The sequence below is a fragment of the Sander lucioperca genome, chromosome 1 (assembly GCF_008315115.2).
Source record: "Sander lucioperca isolate FBNREF2018 chromosome 1, SLUC_FBN_1.2, whole genome shotgun sequence".
Lineage (NCBI taxonomy): Eukaryota > Metazoa > Chordata > Actinopteri > Perciformes > Percidae > Sander > Sander lucioperca.
The window spans coordinates 29321157-29338772 of NC_050173.1; the positions used below are offsets into that span (position 1 = coordinate 29321157).

The following is a 17616-nucleotide window of genomic DNA, read 5'->3' on the forward strand; positions in this document are numbered from 1 at the left end:
CTGACTGTAGTCTTGGGGTTATATATATGTCTAGGTTGGATGGGTTAATAAAACACAGATAGGCTACATATTCTTTCATTACGCGTTATTTCTAACTTATGTGCAGTGTAAAGCACAGAAACGCTATTGTTCGTAAAAAGAAAACAAGGATGTTTATAGAGGATTCGATAAGCAACGTCAACTACTTCCACGGTGTCAAGTCGGTCAGAACCGACGTCCGATTCTTTTCCTTTCAACTTAAAACAATTGGCGATGTACGTGTTGCTAAGATTGAAAATGTAATCGTTTATAATCATCTTTATGCAAAACGTATCTTACAAAAAAGCAATGGGTGTATCAACAGCAGCTACAAATGTATACACCCTACATACTAAACAGATTACTTATTAATACGGCTTTATTTTGAACGTACAATCTTAAACTTCCGGTGCAAGGACGTCACTAAAGCTGGTTTAGCACGGTGAGCCAGACAGACAGGTCAGCTCAGCTACTGCGTTCCGAGTAGAAAGGCGTAGCTAGTTAGCTAACAGTGTACAACTAGCAAACATTTCATTTTCTCAGAAGAAGGAAAACTCTCCTTTGACATAGGTATATAAACTCTTAGGAGTGCCCGCGATAAAATGAAGAGGCGGATACACTTTGGTTTTGTAACGTTACTGGTTTATTCGCTAGTTTCGTATTTCTGTTCGTGCTCGGCGTTTTATCTTCCGGGTTTAGCCCCAGTGAGTTTTTGTGAAGACGGCAAAGGCGGCGAAGATTGCCAGGTATGTTGAATTCATGATGAGACTCAGAATTCGTATGTAATGTAGTGTAGTGGATTGCCTTAGGTAGATGGAATTGGCATCCTCATTTCAATTTGTTATTTTCCCCAATCTTGTTAGCTAGCCAACCCTCTCCTTAGGCCCCGGCTATCACATGGAAACGTAGCACTGGCATAATATTCTAATGCATTGCTAATTGACTTTGCAGGGCAAGGGAGTATATAAACTAAGTTAACTGAAGTGTCGGGGGGGTTACCCAGCATACCTATGAGACAGCAAATTAACACAGATTTAAATAATGAACTAATGAGAGAAAAGTCATACCTATCTTGACTGGCCACCTTTTATAATATAGACTAAAAGACAAACTGTTTTTGCTTCTCAACAGACTGTGATTCAGCTGTTTGTCAATCGCTTGGACTCAGTGGAGTCAGTCCTACCTTATGAGTATGATGTGTAAGTGGCGTTTCGTTTCTCATTGATGCTATTTATGTAATCTCTGGATAAATGTTTTCCAGCTCAATAACATCTTCTCATTATATGTGACCATCTGTATGTGTTAAAGGTTTGACTTTTGCAAGGATGCCAAGGAAAGCAGGCCGTCTGAGAACCTTGGACAGGTGCTGTTTGGCGAACGAATCGAGTCTTCACCATACAAGGTGGGTTTAAATCAGAAAATCTAATCCTGCAATGCATTTATGGGGTTGCTTTTGTTAGATTTCATATACGTTTATTTAATGTATTCTATTAATGCAACATGACTCTTATTTGCCTTTTTTTTACAGGTCAGCTTCAAACAAGATGTTAAATGCCAGGCCGTGTGCACAAAGAGCTATAAGAAAGGCAATCAGGAGGATGTAACCAAACTGGATTTTCTTAAGATGGGAATGCAGCTGAACTACCAGCACCACTGGTTTGTACATGGGATACTGCATTGTACTGTCTTTATTTATCTCTAAGTTGTTTGTAGTAAGGAGGTTTTGTTTGAAAGAAGGATAACAGCAGTTGAGCAAACACAAGCACAGATATTTATCAAAAAGTTTGAGATAAGCCAATTATTTTTTCAGGATCATTGACAACATGCCGGTGACATGGTGCTATGATGTCGAAGATGGTCAGAAGTACTGCAACCCCGGCTTCCCCATTGGCTGCCTTGTTACCTCAGATGGCCGAGCTAAAGATGCTTGTGTTATCAACGTGAGTTGTCATTTCTGTCTTGAACATGTACTCCACTTAACATAATAAGTTAAACCTAATTGGTCATTTTTTTTCCCCCCCACATCTTCACATTTCAAGTGTAATCATTTCTAATTTTAAAATTTAAAAACTATATATATATATATATATATATATGAATAAATTAATGTATGTTGAGTATTTATAGAACATATTCGATTATTGTGTTTTAGAATACAAAAGTAGTCTTCAGTTTACAATTAATTGACATTTAAAGTCTCAAACAGTATTTGATAATACTTACAGATACACTATGTAACAATCTTTCATAATTATTGAAGCATAGTCACTATTGTAACCAAAAATATGACATTATCGGAATTGATGGGTCCATGCCACACAGACACACAGTAGTACAATTGACATACGTAGGATAGAGGTGAAGTTGGAAGTCAGGTTATAAAATTCTTTGAATAAGACAATTGCAATATAGAAGATTCTCAACAACATACAGGGATTTGTTTACAGATCTTACCGGTTTGAATCTGAGTACCTGAAATTGAATTATTGATATTGATTTGTTTTTTCCTTTTCAGTCTGAGTTCAACAAGAAGAACACATTTTACGTCTTCAACCATGTGGACATCAAGATCACTTACCACAGTGGAGCATCAGAAGGGTGGAGAGGGGCTCGGCTGGTCGCTGCCACTCTGGAGCCAAAGAGGTAATTGTGATTGGTGGTAGATTGATAGGAAGTGAACATATTTTGATATAAAGCTAATCTACCAACTGAATGACAACTCGCCATTCACAACCAACACTAGATTTATCAATAATCTAACATGAAGGATTTTATGTGTTTTGCGCACAACAGTATCAAACATACAGATGAAAAAAAAACAAGTTGTGAAGGAGGCACCCCAATGGAGGTCCCTGGGGAGTTTAATGAGGATTTGTCGATAATTTACACCTACTCTGTCACATTTGAGGTAGGTATCCAAACTATATGACCAACTGTATTTTATAATTTATTGTGTGCAACTAACAACATTTTCTATCTGACTATGAGACTGAGGAAAAGAACATTTTGTGTGTGATGTTTTTTGCAATAATTTTACTTCCTTTTACAGGAAAACAATTCTATTAAGTGGGCCTCTAGGTGGGACTACATCCTGGTCTCCATGCCTCACACCAACATCCAGTGGTTTAGGTATGAAGATAATTTTTACATTATGAACCACAGAAACACTCTCCCTAAAACCCCCTGGGTCTCGATGCTTGTTAGTTGATGCTCTGGTATGTCTTTGTGTGTTTGTCCAGCATCATGAACTCCTTGGTCATTGTCCTCTTCCTGTCTGGCATGGTTGCCATGATCATGCTGAGAACCCTGCACAAGGACATTGCCAGATACAACCAGGTGGACCAGGTAAAAAGCATGGTAGAACTCTCTCTCAGTTGGAGCTGATCCCGATGTGTATGTGAAGCACCAGCATACAACCAATAACTTTTTTTTTTTAAGGGTACAATTTTTTTTTTTTTTGTTTATCCGAGGTGTAGTCGGAAGAGATGTTTTTGCTTATTTAAAGCTAATGTATTTGCACTTACTACTTGTCTGGAGTTTGAATCTTCAGGGTTGAAAACACTTAATTGTAAGTCGCTTTGGATAAAAGCGTCAGCTAAATGACATTTAATGTAATGTTCTCTTATTTGTGTACTGCATGGCAACGTGTTGCCACCATGCAAATTAACTATTCAAAGTAGATGGTACCATTTCAGTGAAACCTCATATATTCAAGCTTACAGCTTTGAAGAGCAGCCTTGTTTTTAGCTAGATGGCCATACATTATTGAGGCTATGTTGTTGGGCTTAAAGGTCACTCTTAACCCACAGTGCATAATGATATTAGACTTTAGCTGAAACATTTTACTCACAAAAATCCGAGGTAAAGGTTTTCACCTGGCATTAAGTGCGGTTTACTGTTCATCTTTATCACAGTTATGTGGGTTATGCTTTAATTCTGCAATGTGAAATGCCACCCAGCACACTGGGTGCACAGTACCCAGAATTATAAATATTTTGTTACATTTCACAGGCAGACTTGATAAAGCTTCCATCGACCAAGGAAAAATCCGCTATACCCTACGTAAGCTTATTGATAGCTGTTTTGAAGAGAACCTTTTGTGGTTATTAAATCAGGTGTTTGGGTGTGTGATTGCAGCAAACTAGCACATTAGGACATGATGTAAAATGTGGTGTGAAAATATATATATATATATATATATATATATATATATATATATATAAAAATAATGTAAACAGATCGCATAGGCGCACAGCTGCAGAACTATACTGTAAATTAGGCATGAGAAGTTTTTCACACTGCATTTTACAGCTTTTGGTAAACGAGGTTTTCTCTGTCTTCACCTTATTTTTAGGGTTCACTGCTTGGTGGTGGGTTAATCTTTAACTTTTATCATTTGCAAATGTTAAGTACTTCCTTGATTGTGACTGTTGCTGTATTGCTTTCTGCCTCCCTTCCAAGGAGGACGCACAGGAGGAGTCGGGGTGGAAGCAGGTGCATGGGGACGTTTTCCGCCCCCCCAGGAAAGGCATGTTGCTGTCTGTGTTTCTCGGACAGGGCACCCAGATCTTCATCATGACCTTCATTACTCTCTGTAAGGACTATTTTTACATTGGGCTGTAACATGCAATATTGGTAATGGTTACACGTACTGAATTAGTTTTCTTTTTTTAACGTCTATCATTAGTTTCCCTCTTTCTTTTGTGTTCACCAAATTAAGTACCTCAAGTGACACCAGTGTCACACTTTTTTTTTTTTTTTTTTTGCACACACACTTAACAGCAATTTATAAATTGTTGCAGTCAGTATTACACTTTAAGGCCGCCTTGTTGTTGTATTCTATGGAGGAAATATTATATATTATATAATTCAAATTGAAAGTCCAAAGAGAAATTGAAAGTCCAAAGAGAAAACGAAGCGAGATCAAATTAAAAATATATATTTTTTTAATTTTCCATTGATCAAATTAAAAATATTATTATTTTTTTTTTTAATTTTCCATTTGGCTTTTCCATTTGGATTTAATATTTGGCTTTTGAATTTAAATTTAACATTGGCTTTTCCATTTGGATTTAATATTTGGCTTTTGAATTTAAATTTAACATTGGCTTTTAATTAAGATTTAATATTTGGCTTTTGAATTTCAATTTAACATTTGGCTTTTAATTTGGATTTAATATTTGGCTTTTCGATTTCAATTTAACATTGGATTTTCATTTGGATTTAATATTTGGCTTTTGAATTTACATTTAACATTGGCTTTTCATTTGGACTTGACACATGTCAATGTAAATGAGGAGGCGTGGCCCAAAGGCTGGTGGGAGGGTCTGAAACGAAAGGGGTGTAGAGGCCCCTTATGAACAGCAGGGGGAGCTGACTGCTGGGGAGCTCACTGTTGAGGAGCATCTGTCTGCAGCTTGGCCACCAGGCTGGCTTATCCTCTTATTTCACATGATAGAAACTGATGATGTAGACTAAACACAAACAACATTTCATGCAACAACAGTGAAGTTTTCATGTAGATACTATAATTGGGTCTGTGTTTTAAACAGACACACCTGGGGCGAAGTTGGAAACCAGAATCAGCTTTAAATACAGTCCTAATCTAGTCCTCACTAACACGGGCCCAATTATAGTATCAATTAATTATAGTATCTCTCTTCTGATGTTTTATTTAATTAAGCAACAGTACAAACATGGGTGTGGGTAGCTCTGCTACGTGTGTTTGTGTGTTGTCAGATCTCGAGGACACACACACACACACACACACACACAATCTCAACCGGGTAGTCATCGTCCGAACTGCGACCTCTCCTTTTTCTTTCTCTCACAGTGTGAGGTGCGTGTCCGCGCTATTCTCCGACACGTACTCACAACAATCACTCCTGATTGACGGCCTTTTGTACAGCCTGTGTACTTTTTTGTTCATTTGATTTCCGATTTTGAAACGATATCCAAATTTGAAAAATGGGTCATTTTAAACCTTGTTAATATTGATGACAATGTGTTCAAACGTAAAAAGTCATATTTCAGGAAATAAACATGATTCTATTGAGAGACTTCCAGCTGACAGCGGTGTCTGTGAGCATCACTGGCCGGCCGGCAGAGAGGCGATCCCGGACGCCACCAGCTGGCTGTCCCGTCAGACTGGAGCTTCTGACATCGGAGAAAATGTGCAGTTGGCCATCAATGTTTGTGAAACTGCCCATATTCAAACTCTACACAGTTAATTGCTCGCATAAAAAAGTCTCAATAGTGAATTTAGTGGTGAAATAGCAGACAAAAATTGTAAGAAGTTTCCAGTTGTTTGCTGCTGCTGCTGTTGTGAGTACGTGTCGGAGAATAGCGCGGACACGCACCTCACACTGCGCGCACCACCCGGAGAAAATGGTGAAAGAAAAAGGAGAGGTCGCAGTTCGGACTGTGTGTGTGTCCGAGATCTGACAACACACAAACACACGTAGCAGAGCTACCCACACCCATGTTTGTACTGTTGCTTAATTAAATAAAACATCAGAAGAGAGAAGTTGTCTCCGTCCGTGTTTTAAACAGACACACCTGGGGCGAAGTTGGAAACCAGAATCGGCTTTAAATACAGTCCTAATCTAGCCCTCACTAACACGGGCCCAATTATAGTATCTACATGAAAACTTCACTGTTGCATGAAATGTTGTTTGTGTTTAGTCTACATCATCAGTTTCTATCATGTGAAATAAGAGGCTAAGCCAGCCTGGTGGCCAAGCTGCAGACAGATGCTCCTCAACAGTGTGCTCCCCAGCAGTCAGCTCCCCCTGCTGTTCATAAGGTGCCTCTGCACCCCTTTCGTTTCAGACCCTCCCACCAGCCTTTGGGCCACGCCTCCTCATTTACATTGACATGTGTCAAGTCCAAATGAAAAGCCAATGTTAAATTGAAATTCAAAAGCCAAATATTAAATCCAAATGGAAAAGCCAAATGGAAAATTTAAAAAAAATAATATTTTTAATTTGATCAATGGAAAATTTAAAAAAAATAATATTTTTAATTTGATCTCGCTTCGTTTTCTCTTTGGACTTTCAATTTCTCTTTGGACTTTCAATTTGAATTATGAATAAATATTTCCTCCATACTATTCAGTCAGTTTAGTTAAAATAAATAAATAGGAGTGCATGGGAAAACTAAAGACATTATTTGGAACTTCAAGGCAAGAGTTTTAACTTGCATTATCTCCCAAAACATACCTTGTTTAATTCCCTTAGCAGAGTTTTATTTTGCCATCATGGTAACGGACATCCCTAGAGCGAGAGAGGCAGTACAACAATTCAGGTCAAAATACTTCCACAAGGTTCAAGGCCCATCTGTTGAAACCTCTGAAATATATTCAACTACATTATCAACCAAGAAGACGCATCTAAAGGCATATACATTGTCAAGCCACTTTTAGGTTTTACAGTCGGAGTTCAGTGGGTAGCTGATAGGAATAGCATTGTACAGAGTCTTTGTATTGATTTTTCAGTCTTTAATTTGCAGTGGTGCTGCTATGTCTGAATGAGTGCACTGATGACTGTTTTTCCTCTGTAGTCCTGGCCTGTCTGGGTTTCCTGTCACCGGCCAACAGAGGGGCTCTCATGACATGTGCTGTGGTCCTCTGGGTTCTGCTGGGCACGCCTGCTGGCTATGTGTCTGCACGCCTTTACAAAAGTAAGAGTCCAGGGAAAACTTTGCAGCAAAATTTCAATAAAATCTTTTTGTTTGTTTTTTGCAGTCAGTAGGGCTGCACGATTATGGCCAAAATGATAATCACGATTATTTTGATCAATATATTGATCACGATTAATTATCACGATTATTTGTTGATTTTAACCAAAACAAATTTTATTGTCACATTGGCTAATTATAACTGCTTTCACATCCATATTGTGCTACATTCCTCCTTTGTTGAAGGATACTATGAAGGAGTATGCCATTTCAGCTGTTGTGCGACCGCTTTCCACACATGCGCGTTTGCCGTGGAAAGATACAGGCAACGCAATTTTCTGTTCACGTTAACGGCGCATGTTAAATGTTAAAATCTGGTGCCAATAGGGCAACAGAAACATCGCTGCATGTCACGCTAGTAAACACTAATAACACGTTACACAGCAGGTAATGTTAGCCTACCATTAGCTACAGTAGTAACTGGATTAAACACGGCTAAAATGCTGATAGCTAAACGGTGTAGTGTGACTATTTCACTGTAGAGCAGGGGTTTTCAAATTGGGTGAATGTGAGCCTCCCCTTAGAGTAGGTCAGGACAGCCGAGCCCCCCCTTCCCCAAAATCCCGTCCGCCTGCCCTAACACACACACGCCTCTGCAGTGAATGCCATCTTTTGTGTGTCCCAGACAATAAGTTTCAATAACAACTGATAAAATGTAAATATTTTTTTATATTGTATTTGAAGACATTTTATTTCCACAACTTTTTAAAAAGTGCATTCATAAACGATTCTTTGCAACAGCAAATCATTTCTAACTTCATGCAGGCCTAATTGAGGCTACTTTTAAAATCACTGAACATCAGTGGGCCTATCCACAAGTCAACAAAACATGCTTAACATGTGTTATGATGGGGGGGGCGGGTCAACCCCCTGAACATTTTGAGCATTAAACACTTCATTTCCTGCATTCTGGTGAATTTGTATGCACCTATTTCTACCTTTTTCTGAATCAATTTATGCTGGAAATATCTTTATGTAAAGGGAAACATAGATTACAATCAAAATCTAAAAACATAATGGAATATTTAGCAGTAAGGCTCTGAGGCATTCTGTATTGCTTTATCTATTTATTCTCCTGTAGATCGACTTTTCTAATTATATCTGAGTCAGCACACATGTAGCCTAGCATCATTTACTCCTCCCTCCTCTTTTGCTTCTTTTGTTGGGGAAGTAACCTCCTTAAATGTGCATATGACCTCAATGATACATTATTCATTTTAATTTATTAATAAACTCCTGGACTGTAATATTTCAGATGTTTGAGCAAGATTTCTGCTCATGTCCAAAACTTTGTTCACATTCAAATATATCTCATCCCATCTGTGTTCTCTGAGATTTGGAGGAGTTGTGATATTTTGAGAAAAATAGTTATAATAGGCTATTACAAGAATACAGTCACTATATTTCTGAAAATAATCCACCTGCACCGTAGCCTGCTGTGCATTACGTGATTTATCTGCTGATACGGTAGATCTCAGACCTCCTGACAGACTCAGAGCCCCGTTTGGGTCTCTGGTCTCTGAATGAGACAAAGTTTAGGGAAGTGGCTGAACGCTGCTCTACATCGGAGGTTGAAACCCGAAACTACAACAGAAATACACGGAGCACAAACGCGACACATCTACCGCAGAATGTCGACAGCAGAGCGCATCCATAAACCTGAACCTGCACAGCTTTTTACAGCGAGAGTGAAAGGGATTAGGACTTTCATAGCCTTAGTGGAGATCTGGGGGAACTCGCTCTCCACAGACAACCGTAACGCGTGATGGACATTTCTCCCGGTCTTTGTCACACCGCAGCAGAGGACCCCGACCAGGTGAAACCTAACTTTAACTCAGGATCATATTTCCTTTCCTCATATTTTTTTGCTGGGTCCTGTCTCCTCCCTTAATGCTGACTTCTGTTGACTTGGGACAAGGAAACGATGCACTTTAAAGCTAATACACGCACGCACAATTACAGATATCAATAGAGCTGCATACAGTTATTTTTTCTTCGTGTCGCGCCTCCCCTGTAGCTCTTTGGCGCCCCCCAGGGGAGGCGCGCCTCACCTATTGAGAACCCCTGCTGTAGAGGATTCCAACAGCGGGACGTACAACAGTCTGCTGCTAAAGCTATGAGCTAAAAGACTCAAACTAGCAACGCTCACTGCTGTTGTCTGAAAAACAACACAGACGGGACAAAATGTTGCGTTTACTGGTAAACTGGTAAACCTCGTGTTGATTTATGACCGACTGCTACCTGTTGTGGAATTTTCCTCACGTTACTCTGTCCTCTGTGACTGTCTACATCTAAACTAAGCTGCGCAGTGCAGGGAACCACTCTGATTGGCTCATGGAGGCACGTGATCAGAGCTTTGGGAAAAAAAACTGATACAGCGCGTTCTATGAACGGAATGAAGCATTTTAAATATCGCTCGATCACGTGAATTTGATCGTGGGAAGCCAAAATCGTGATCGTGATTAAAATTTGATTAATTGTGCAGCCCTAGCAGTCAGTGTGATCTTTCTCATCATGATATCCTCATCCATCTCTATTTCTGCTCTCAGCGTTTGGAGGTGAAAAGTGGAAGACAAACGTCTTGCTGACAGCACTCTTGTGCCCAGGGTAAGTTCACTTGCTAAGCAGATTTTCGTTCATTTGTCTCATTTTTGTACTCCATTTCTGCCCCAGAGTGCTAGAGCAAGATGTTATGCTGTATATGCTCCTCTTTTGTCTTGCACACTTTCACAAGTATTGTCTTTCACTGTCATTGTCTGTCATCCACCTTTCTTCCCCTAGTATTGTGTTTGCAGACTTCTTCCTGATGAACCTGATCCTTTGGGTGGAAGGTTCCTCAGCAGCAATCCCCTTTGGCACTCTGGTGGCCATTTTGGCTCTGTGGTTTGGAATCTCTGTGCCCCTCACCTTCGTTGGTGCCTACTTTGGATTCAAGAAACCTGTGAGTTGGGTCTCCTAGTTTATCAAACTGTCTAGCTGTGTGTGTGTGTGTGTGTGTGTAAGAGTTTGTAATCATTTTTCTCTCTTTCTGCTCCTGTACAGGCAATTGAGCAACCAGTGCGAACAAACCAAATCCCCCGTCAGATTCCTGAGCAGTCATTCTTTACAAAGCCTATTCCTGGTATAGTGATGGGTGGTATCCTGCCCTTCGGCTGCATCTTCATCCAACTTTTCTTCATTCTCAATAGCATTTGGTAAGAAGAGAGGAATGCTGTCTTTTCTGATTGGTCTGGAATTCATTTTTCGAACAGCTTGCACTCTTAACAGAAAGGAGGAGTCACACGTTGCCTCTTTATTTGTTTAGGTCTCATCAGATGTACTACATGTTCGGCTTCCTGTTCCTGGTTTTCATTATTCTACTCATCACATGCTCTGAGGCCACAGTTCTGCTCTGCTACTTCCACCTATGTGCTGAGGTACCTGAATGTTCTGAGAAATTTGTCTCATTTATCAATTGTGCATCTGAAAGAAATGACTTCAACTTAAAAATAAATTCCGGGTTAGGAGCACATACTATACTGGACATATCATAGTCCTACTAATAAAGGAAAAATAAAAATGCAAATATCTTAAAGTGCCTGCCTTTGAATATATTAGTTATTTAGTTGCACAGCCCTGACTACATGTCATGCTAATAGTGTATTTGTATAGGGTAAATTCAGTTGCCATATCCTAACATGTCATCTTTTGTAATGTTTCCAGGACTACCACTGGTGGTGGCGTTCCTTCCTGACCAGCGGTTTCACAGCAGTCTATCTGTTTGTCTACGCTGTGCATTACTTCTTCTCGAAGCTACAAATAATTGGAGCTGCCAGCACCATCCTCTACTTTGGATACACTATGATTATGGTCCTCATCTTTTTTCTCTTCACAGGTGAGGCTTTGAGTTAACTGACATGTGAGCTCTTTAAGCAGCCACAACCATTTCCTGCTTGTCTTGACACATTGCAATGATAACTAGATAGCATATGGTTATCTGTTTTGCTCAAAAAGAGCTCAGATCATCTTTATACATGATATACATCTAAAAAAATATATATTTTCACGTCCTAATTGTTTTATGACTAGAGAGTAAGCTCCAATAGTGTATTGCATGACAGGCAGAAAAGTGTGTGTGAAGTTTGTAGGTTTGAATGTCCTTGTCATTGTTTACTCAGTGGTTCAACTGTATTGGGTAGATTCAGGACCTCCATCCTGTTCGGATGACATAATGCACCAGGAAGCAGTGCAAATTCTTTTCCACCCTCTTGTTATTTAGTTAAAGCCAATCCTTGGCCTTTACATTTCTATAATAGCATGTACAGAGACACCATCAAATGAAGTTAAGAACACTTATTTGGGTTGTCATTTTTATGCCTCGGTGCCAACAACATATCGGGAACGCCTGTAGGGAATTTCTTCAAATTTGGCACAAACGTCTACTTGGACTCAAGGATGAACTGATTAGATTTTGGTGGTCAAAGTCACTGACCTCACATAACACATTGTTGGCCTTAACTTAAGAATTCATCGCTAATTCTAACAAAATTTCACACAAATGTCTGGAATTCGATACCGAAAAAGGTACCGTTTTTCACTAGCCTACTTTCTCTTTGTGATAACAACAAATGGATTTCAGTTGTAAAAATAAGTCTAAACTTATTTATCCTATTTACGTTTAGGGCATAGAGAACGCCTTTGTTTCAGAGGAAGTGTAACCACACAGCGACTGCTTTTGGCTCGCCATTATATTGCAGCGAACGTTGTCTGCGTGGAGTTTTGAAAAGTGTAACCGCACATGCGACCTCTTTATCGGCATTGCCCTGACTCACTGTGACTTGAACAAGCTGCAGAGGCGACATAGTCCACACCATGGGTCCGTTTCAGAAAGCAGGTTTAGTGAAAACTCTGAGTTTAACCCTGAGATGAGGGAAACTCTGGGTTTTCTGTTTCAGAAAGAGAGGTAACTTCACCTCAGAGTCAGTTACTATGGTAACTGAGTCTGTGAACCTAACCTGGCCGGGAGCAGGTTTTCTTCAAGAAACCGAGTTTCTGAAGCTGTCCTCTGACACCAGCCCAGCATGCTGTCACAGCCCTCTTTCATTTCTTCATTCATTCATTCAGTCAGTCTGTATCAGGTGCATTTTAGCGCAGTTTGTTATCTGCATGAATACAAAAAACACTGTTGGTTTATTAACCATGTTAGGCAGACTATATATTTATTTTTTTTCACAAAAAATGGCATTTCCTTTTGTCGACGATCCCGTTGATGAAGAAGCTGTATTACTTTGCAGGGTGTTAAAACATGTCAGGATATGATATTGAGGCTCCGACGCATTTTAATTTCCAGATAACTTCCTGTTTGAGCGGTATATCGTCTATCAGTTATGTAACCTACATAACCTTATCTGTCCTCATATCACTAACGTTACCCATTGTGGACATGCTCTACATCCTAGCAGATTTTGTGTCACGTTACATTTTTTTTGCAAACGGCAGTTTTCTTAACAACATTGGTGATGCAGAGCAAATTAGTAAAGCCACTGTAGCAAAGCGCCGTCAGAGTGTGACTCACTCTGAAACGTTTTTTTAAAGTTTTTGTAGTGTTCCCTGGACACAAACCAGTGAGAGACATTAAAAAGGAGTTCCACAGTATTGCAGGTGAATGATGTAAACCCTTTGAAATAAAAGATTATGAATTATAATTCTGTTAATGATGGTGCTGCAGCCTCAGAATGGGATTAGTAGGCCTAGTATTGCACCTAAATGAAATAGATTATAGGTTCAATACAATTTCACCAGTAATATTAGGCTATACTTATGATTAAATATGATACACTATATTGGAATATACACATTTACTCTAGCAGCAATTTTCTCCCACGCAAATTCTCTCTCTTGCAGCAGCCGCTTTGTTGCTTTTTTTTTAACGAAATGCATGTTCAAACTCACTGTTTGTGCGCATGAGTATTTCCGCCGACCCGTTTGTTTGTGGTTGTTACCATGGTGAATCGTAGTATCATGGCTCCATTCATGCTGCCTTTTTATTGTGGTGGTGCACGCGCGTGAACATACTGAGTTGATTGAACCAACTCATATCAGCTGTTCTGAAACCAAAAAACTCAGTTTCCCATCTCAGGGTAAATCAACTCAGACATCAGGGTTAGACTCAGAGTTTGTTAAACCTCCTTCCTGAAACGGACCCCATGTCACTTAACAGAAGCATTAAAACAATTTCATACTATGATGGTTAAACCTTGCAATTAATCCACGGTTCACGTGCATGCCGAACCGTGTACAGGAATCCGTACGGACCACAGAAAAACTCTGTTGCACCACTACTGTATATTCAACGTTAACTTTTTATTTATTTTAAAATGTATTGATCAATAGAAAGTTTATTTAAAAACAAAAACTGTTGCACTTCATATAGTATTTGTAACACGAGGTATGGGCTGGGTCTGAATTGACTTGTCATTTTGGTCCGGGTGCGTGCGTGTGTGTGTGTTCCACGTTACGCCTATAAAGTACACTTAAAGTACACTTAAAACCTTTTTTTTTTTTTTTTTTTTTTATATTATTAAATTACTTCAAAGTCATACTTTTTACTTTTTACTTCACTACATAATGAGTCTGGACAGACTTGGATGATAACTGCAACTTGACTGGTTGGCGGAGACATACAACCGCAAGGTGATAATTCTAGGTAAAGTTTAATGAAAGGCAGAGAGACTCTGGGAAATTAGACTAGAATGTTCAAAGTCCCTCACGGTCAGATCTAGTTTTGCAGACTTATTTGGGTCAGTTTTACCGTCTGTGGTTTACGGTTTGACAAGCCAGAGCCTAGTTTTATCTGGGAGTTTCTTTTTTTTTTCTTTTCTTTTCTTTTTTCCTGTATATTAAAAGATACAGGTGCCACTTTTACTCTTTGCAATGGATGATTAAAAAGTCTATTTGCACTCAGGATTCCTGACCATAGCTGTGATGTCAATTTCTCTGTTCTTGCACTTTTTTTTGAAGAAACCACTCGCACATCCAAAAATTCATATGTGCAGGTGCGTTGGGAAAATAACAAATCCCGCACTCTGCTCTTGCTATAGCATCACCGTTTATTTACCACCATATACACAACGTTTGGTCCCTCCGGACATTCATCAAGAGTAATTCAAACAACAAACACAACCAGGCTTAAATACATTTTGCCCCTCCAATTCTGTTCTTGCACTTAAAATCCAGCTGTATGACTAAGGTTGTGCAGATTTATGCACCACACACATGGTCACAAAGCTAGGATGAACAGAACATTGTTGCTGCTTTTGTCTCCACATAAAAAGAGACAGGTTGACATGGTAACAGCACTCTCCAGCCCTGTCCAGCTCTTGTGCACACCCACTCAGATGAGACTAGGGGTGTGTGTGCGGAAAAAGGATAATATATAGAACTAGATAACAGCCTAGTCTTTATGTCACCCAGAAGTATACTGCTCACCATGATGTAAGATGACATTTTGTCTGGTGTTATACTGTCATTAGGCCAGATAAAAAGTTAGCCTGTAGCCCTGCTTGACACTATCTTAAGACAGAGCTGTAAGTAGCAAGGGGACGAGATGTCAGAAGATTATCACTAAGAAATAATCCAAGGATTCAAGGAAAAGATGATGAGTTTCCCTCCTTGCTCCCAGTTTTGATCTAAATAATCCTAATCTCTCTCATTCCCCATCTTTAAGTTTTAATTTTTTTTTTTGTCTTTTTTTCACCTTGTCCCAACTTTGAGCACAATTTAATTCGGGATTGGGCTGCGTGGCCCCTGTTGAGCAGGCAGATAGGACCTTTATACCCACTTGAATTGATCCAGGATTTTGACCAATCTGGCTTCTCAACATTGGGGGAGTATATGCTCTCTCCCTGACAAAATGAAGTGCTGGTGTTTTTGCTGTCTTGTGGAGATTGCAGTCCCAACTGTCAAGTTATTTTTCAAGCTTTAGTGGATACAATTTGGTTTTGCTGCAACAGTAAGCTGGCGGTACGATTTGAAACTTTGGGTTTTTTGTGTGCTTGTGAAGTACATTAATTGCAGGACCTTGTGGCCTTTCATTAATGTTGTGCTTTACTCATTTTTGTCCCAAGCAGATTTTCAAAGGCAGCTAGTCCCTCATGGGTGTTTTTTAATAGAGATGCACCGATAGACCGGCCGGTGACCGGAATTGGCCGGTTTTCACGTGCTCGGCCATGACCGGCAGGTCAGTCTAACATATGCCGATTTCATGCCGGTCAATGCTACAATTAACTGACAACATAAGTTATACGAGTTACAGTTCTCAAGGATGCACGCACACAATACACTGGCCAAAAACCAAAATCACATTTTTTTTAGTTGGATATTGGATGTGAAAAGAAGGAAATGGTTCTAACATTGCACTTTAGATGTGTGAATTTCCCACACCAGGAGTCATTTATATAGTTCTATTTTATAGTGATCCATTATCTGTTTAAAAAATGTTCTATTAAAGAAAAGATAGAAAATAAATATTTGTGTGTGCTGTAAAGTGGTTAGAAAATTTTTTATCGGAATTGGCTAAAATCGGTATTGGCTGGCCTAACTCAAAGGAAATCGGAATCGGCCTAGAAAGTTGTAATCGGTGCATCTCTATTTTTAAGTTTGGTTTGTGTGTCTTTTGTAATATTTATCAAATAATTCCTCTAACCTATCTTTTCTTCTCAGGTACAATTGGCTTCTTCGCCTGCTTCTGGTTTGTAAATAAGATCTACAGTGTAGTCAAGGTGGACTAGAGGACTGAGGGACAGACTGACTCCTTCCTGTCGCAGTACTGTCCTCCTCGGTGCTGGCTGGGTGATAAAGTGGTCTGAATGGCCCTGAACTGAAACCATCACTTATCATAGAAAAGACCCGAAGAGCAGAGCCCGTCCTCTTTTGTGCATTAAACCTATGTTGCTATTGTTTTCTTTTTTTCTATATATATAATTTTGTCTTCACTGTTGACCAGTAATATTTTGAGTGGCACTTTTGAAAATCAGTGTGGGTTCCAATGATCTATCTAGCTGTCATAGTAAGTTTGTTTTGGTGGGTTTAACAAGAAAAGCTAAAATGTTTTTATTTTAATTTTCTAAAGAAAGTAAAATATTCTGTTTTTCTATTCCCTCATGGCTATATGTTTTGTTTTTCATTACCTGTATTGTAATGATGAAAAAATGTGTGTACATATACTGTATAGAGAGTCAGCAAGATATTGCTCCTTAAAGATTGTCACATTATTGAATCATCTGTAGAAATCTCTTTTTCTGTTCTTTTTTTTTTGTTTAAGGTGAAGATGGGGCTATACATCCTTAAATATCAGCCTGTATTGTAGGTCAGAAATTATATAAAACATGACATTGCTATGATACATGTCCATTCTCTTGTTTTTGATGGCTACATTTAAGTTTGCATAGAAACAAAGGGTACACTTGGTTAAGAAGCACATCTGTATCTAACCGAATATGCTACAGCAACAGTATGTTGCACATGAAGGATCCTAACGCAGTCCATGAATTTACTGATTAAGTACATATGCACCGTTGAGAGGCACCCTTATAGATTTATTAAGCAGTTTGCTGAACTGTAACTACATAAAACACTGCTGCCTTTTGCTTCGAGCAGTGTGGAGTCATCACCCAAGGTGATAACATTTTTACAAATAAATGCAATTAATTCAAAATGAAGGCCACGTTTTTTTCTTTGAGCCACTAAAATACATACATGAACATTTTACACACGATTAACCATGGTCATTACTTTTTATGTCAGGACTTAAGGCTATGGGATTCGGTGTTCAGCATGTTGTCTATAATAGTCTTGTGTGTCGACAACTAGCCTACATGAAGT

General features: G+C 39.2%; 1 protein-coding gene across 2 annotated transcripts; it reads left to right on the top strand.

Moving 5' to 3' along the window:
* The first annotated feature begins 452 nt into the window (after positions 1–452).
* On the top strand, positions 453–17449 carry LOC116052317 (transmembrane 9 superfamily member 2). 2 transcript variants are annotated; one of them, XM_031302920.2, is made up of 18 exons: positions 453–764; positions 1150–1217; positions 1327–1420; positions 1547–1674; positions 1829–1958; positions 2534–2661; positions 2812–2926; positions 3068–3147; positions 3258–3363; positions 4030–4080; positions 4480–4612; positions 7579–7698; positions 10305–10362; positions 10537–10696; positions 10798–10949; positions 11060–11171; positions 11458–11629; positions 16456–17449. In XM_031302920.2, the coding sequence occupies exons 1-18, from the start codon at positions 621–623 to the stop codon at positions 16521–16523; spliced, it is 2019 nt and encodes a 672-aa protein (XP_031158780.1). In that variant the 5' UTR covers positions 453–620; the 3' UTR covers positions 16524–17449. The 2 variants fall into 2 exon arrangements, with proteins under 2 accessions (XP_031158780.1, XP_031158781.1); XM_031302921.2 differs by lacking the exon at positions 4030–4080 and having other exon boundaries at positions 454–764.
* The last annotated feature ends 167 nt before the right edge of the window (positions 17450–17616 follow it).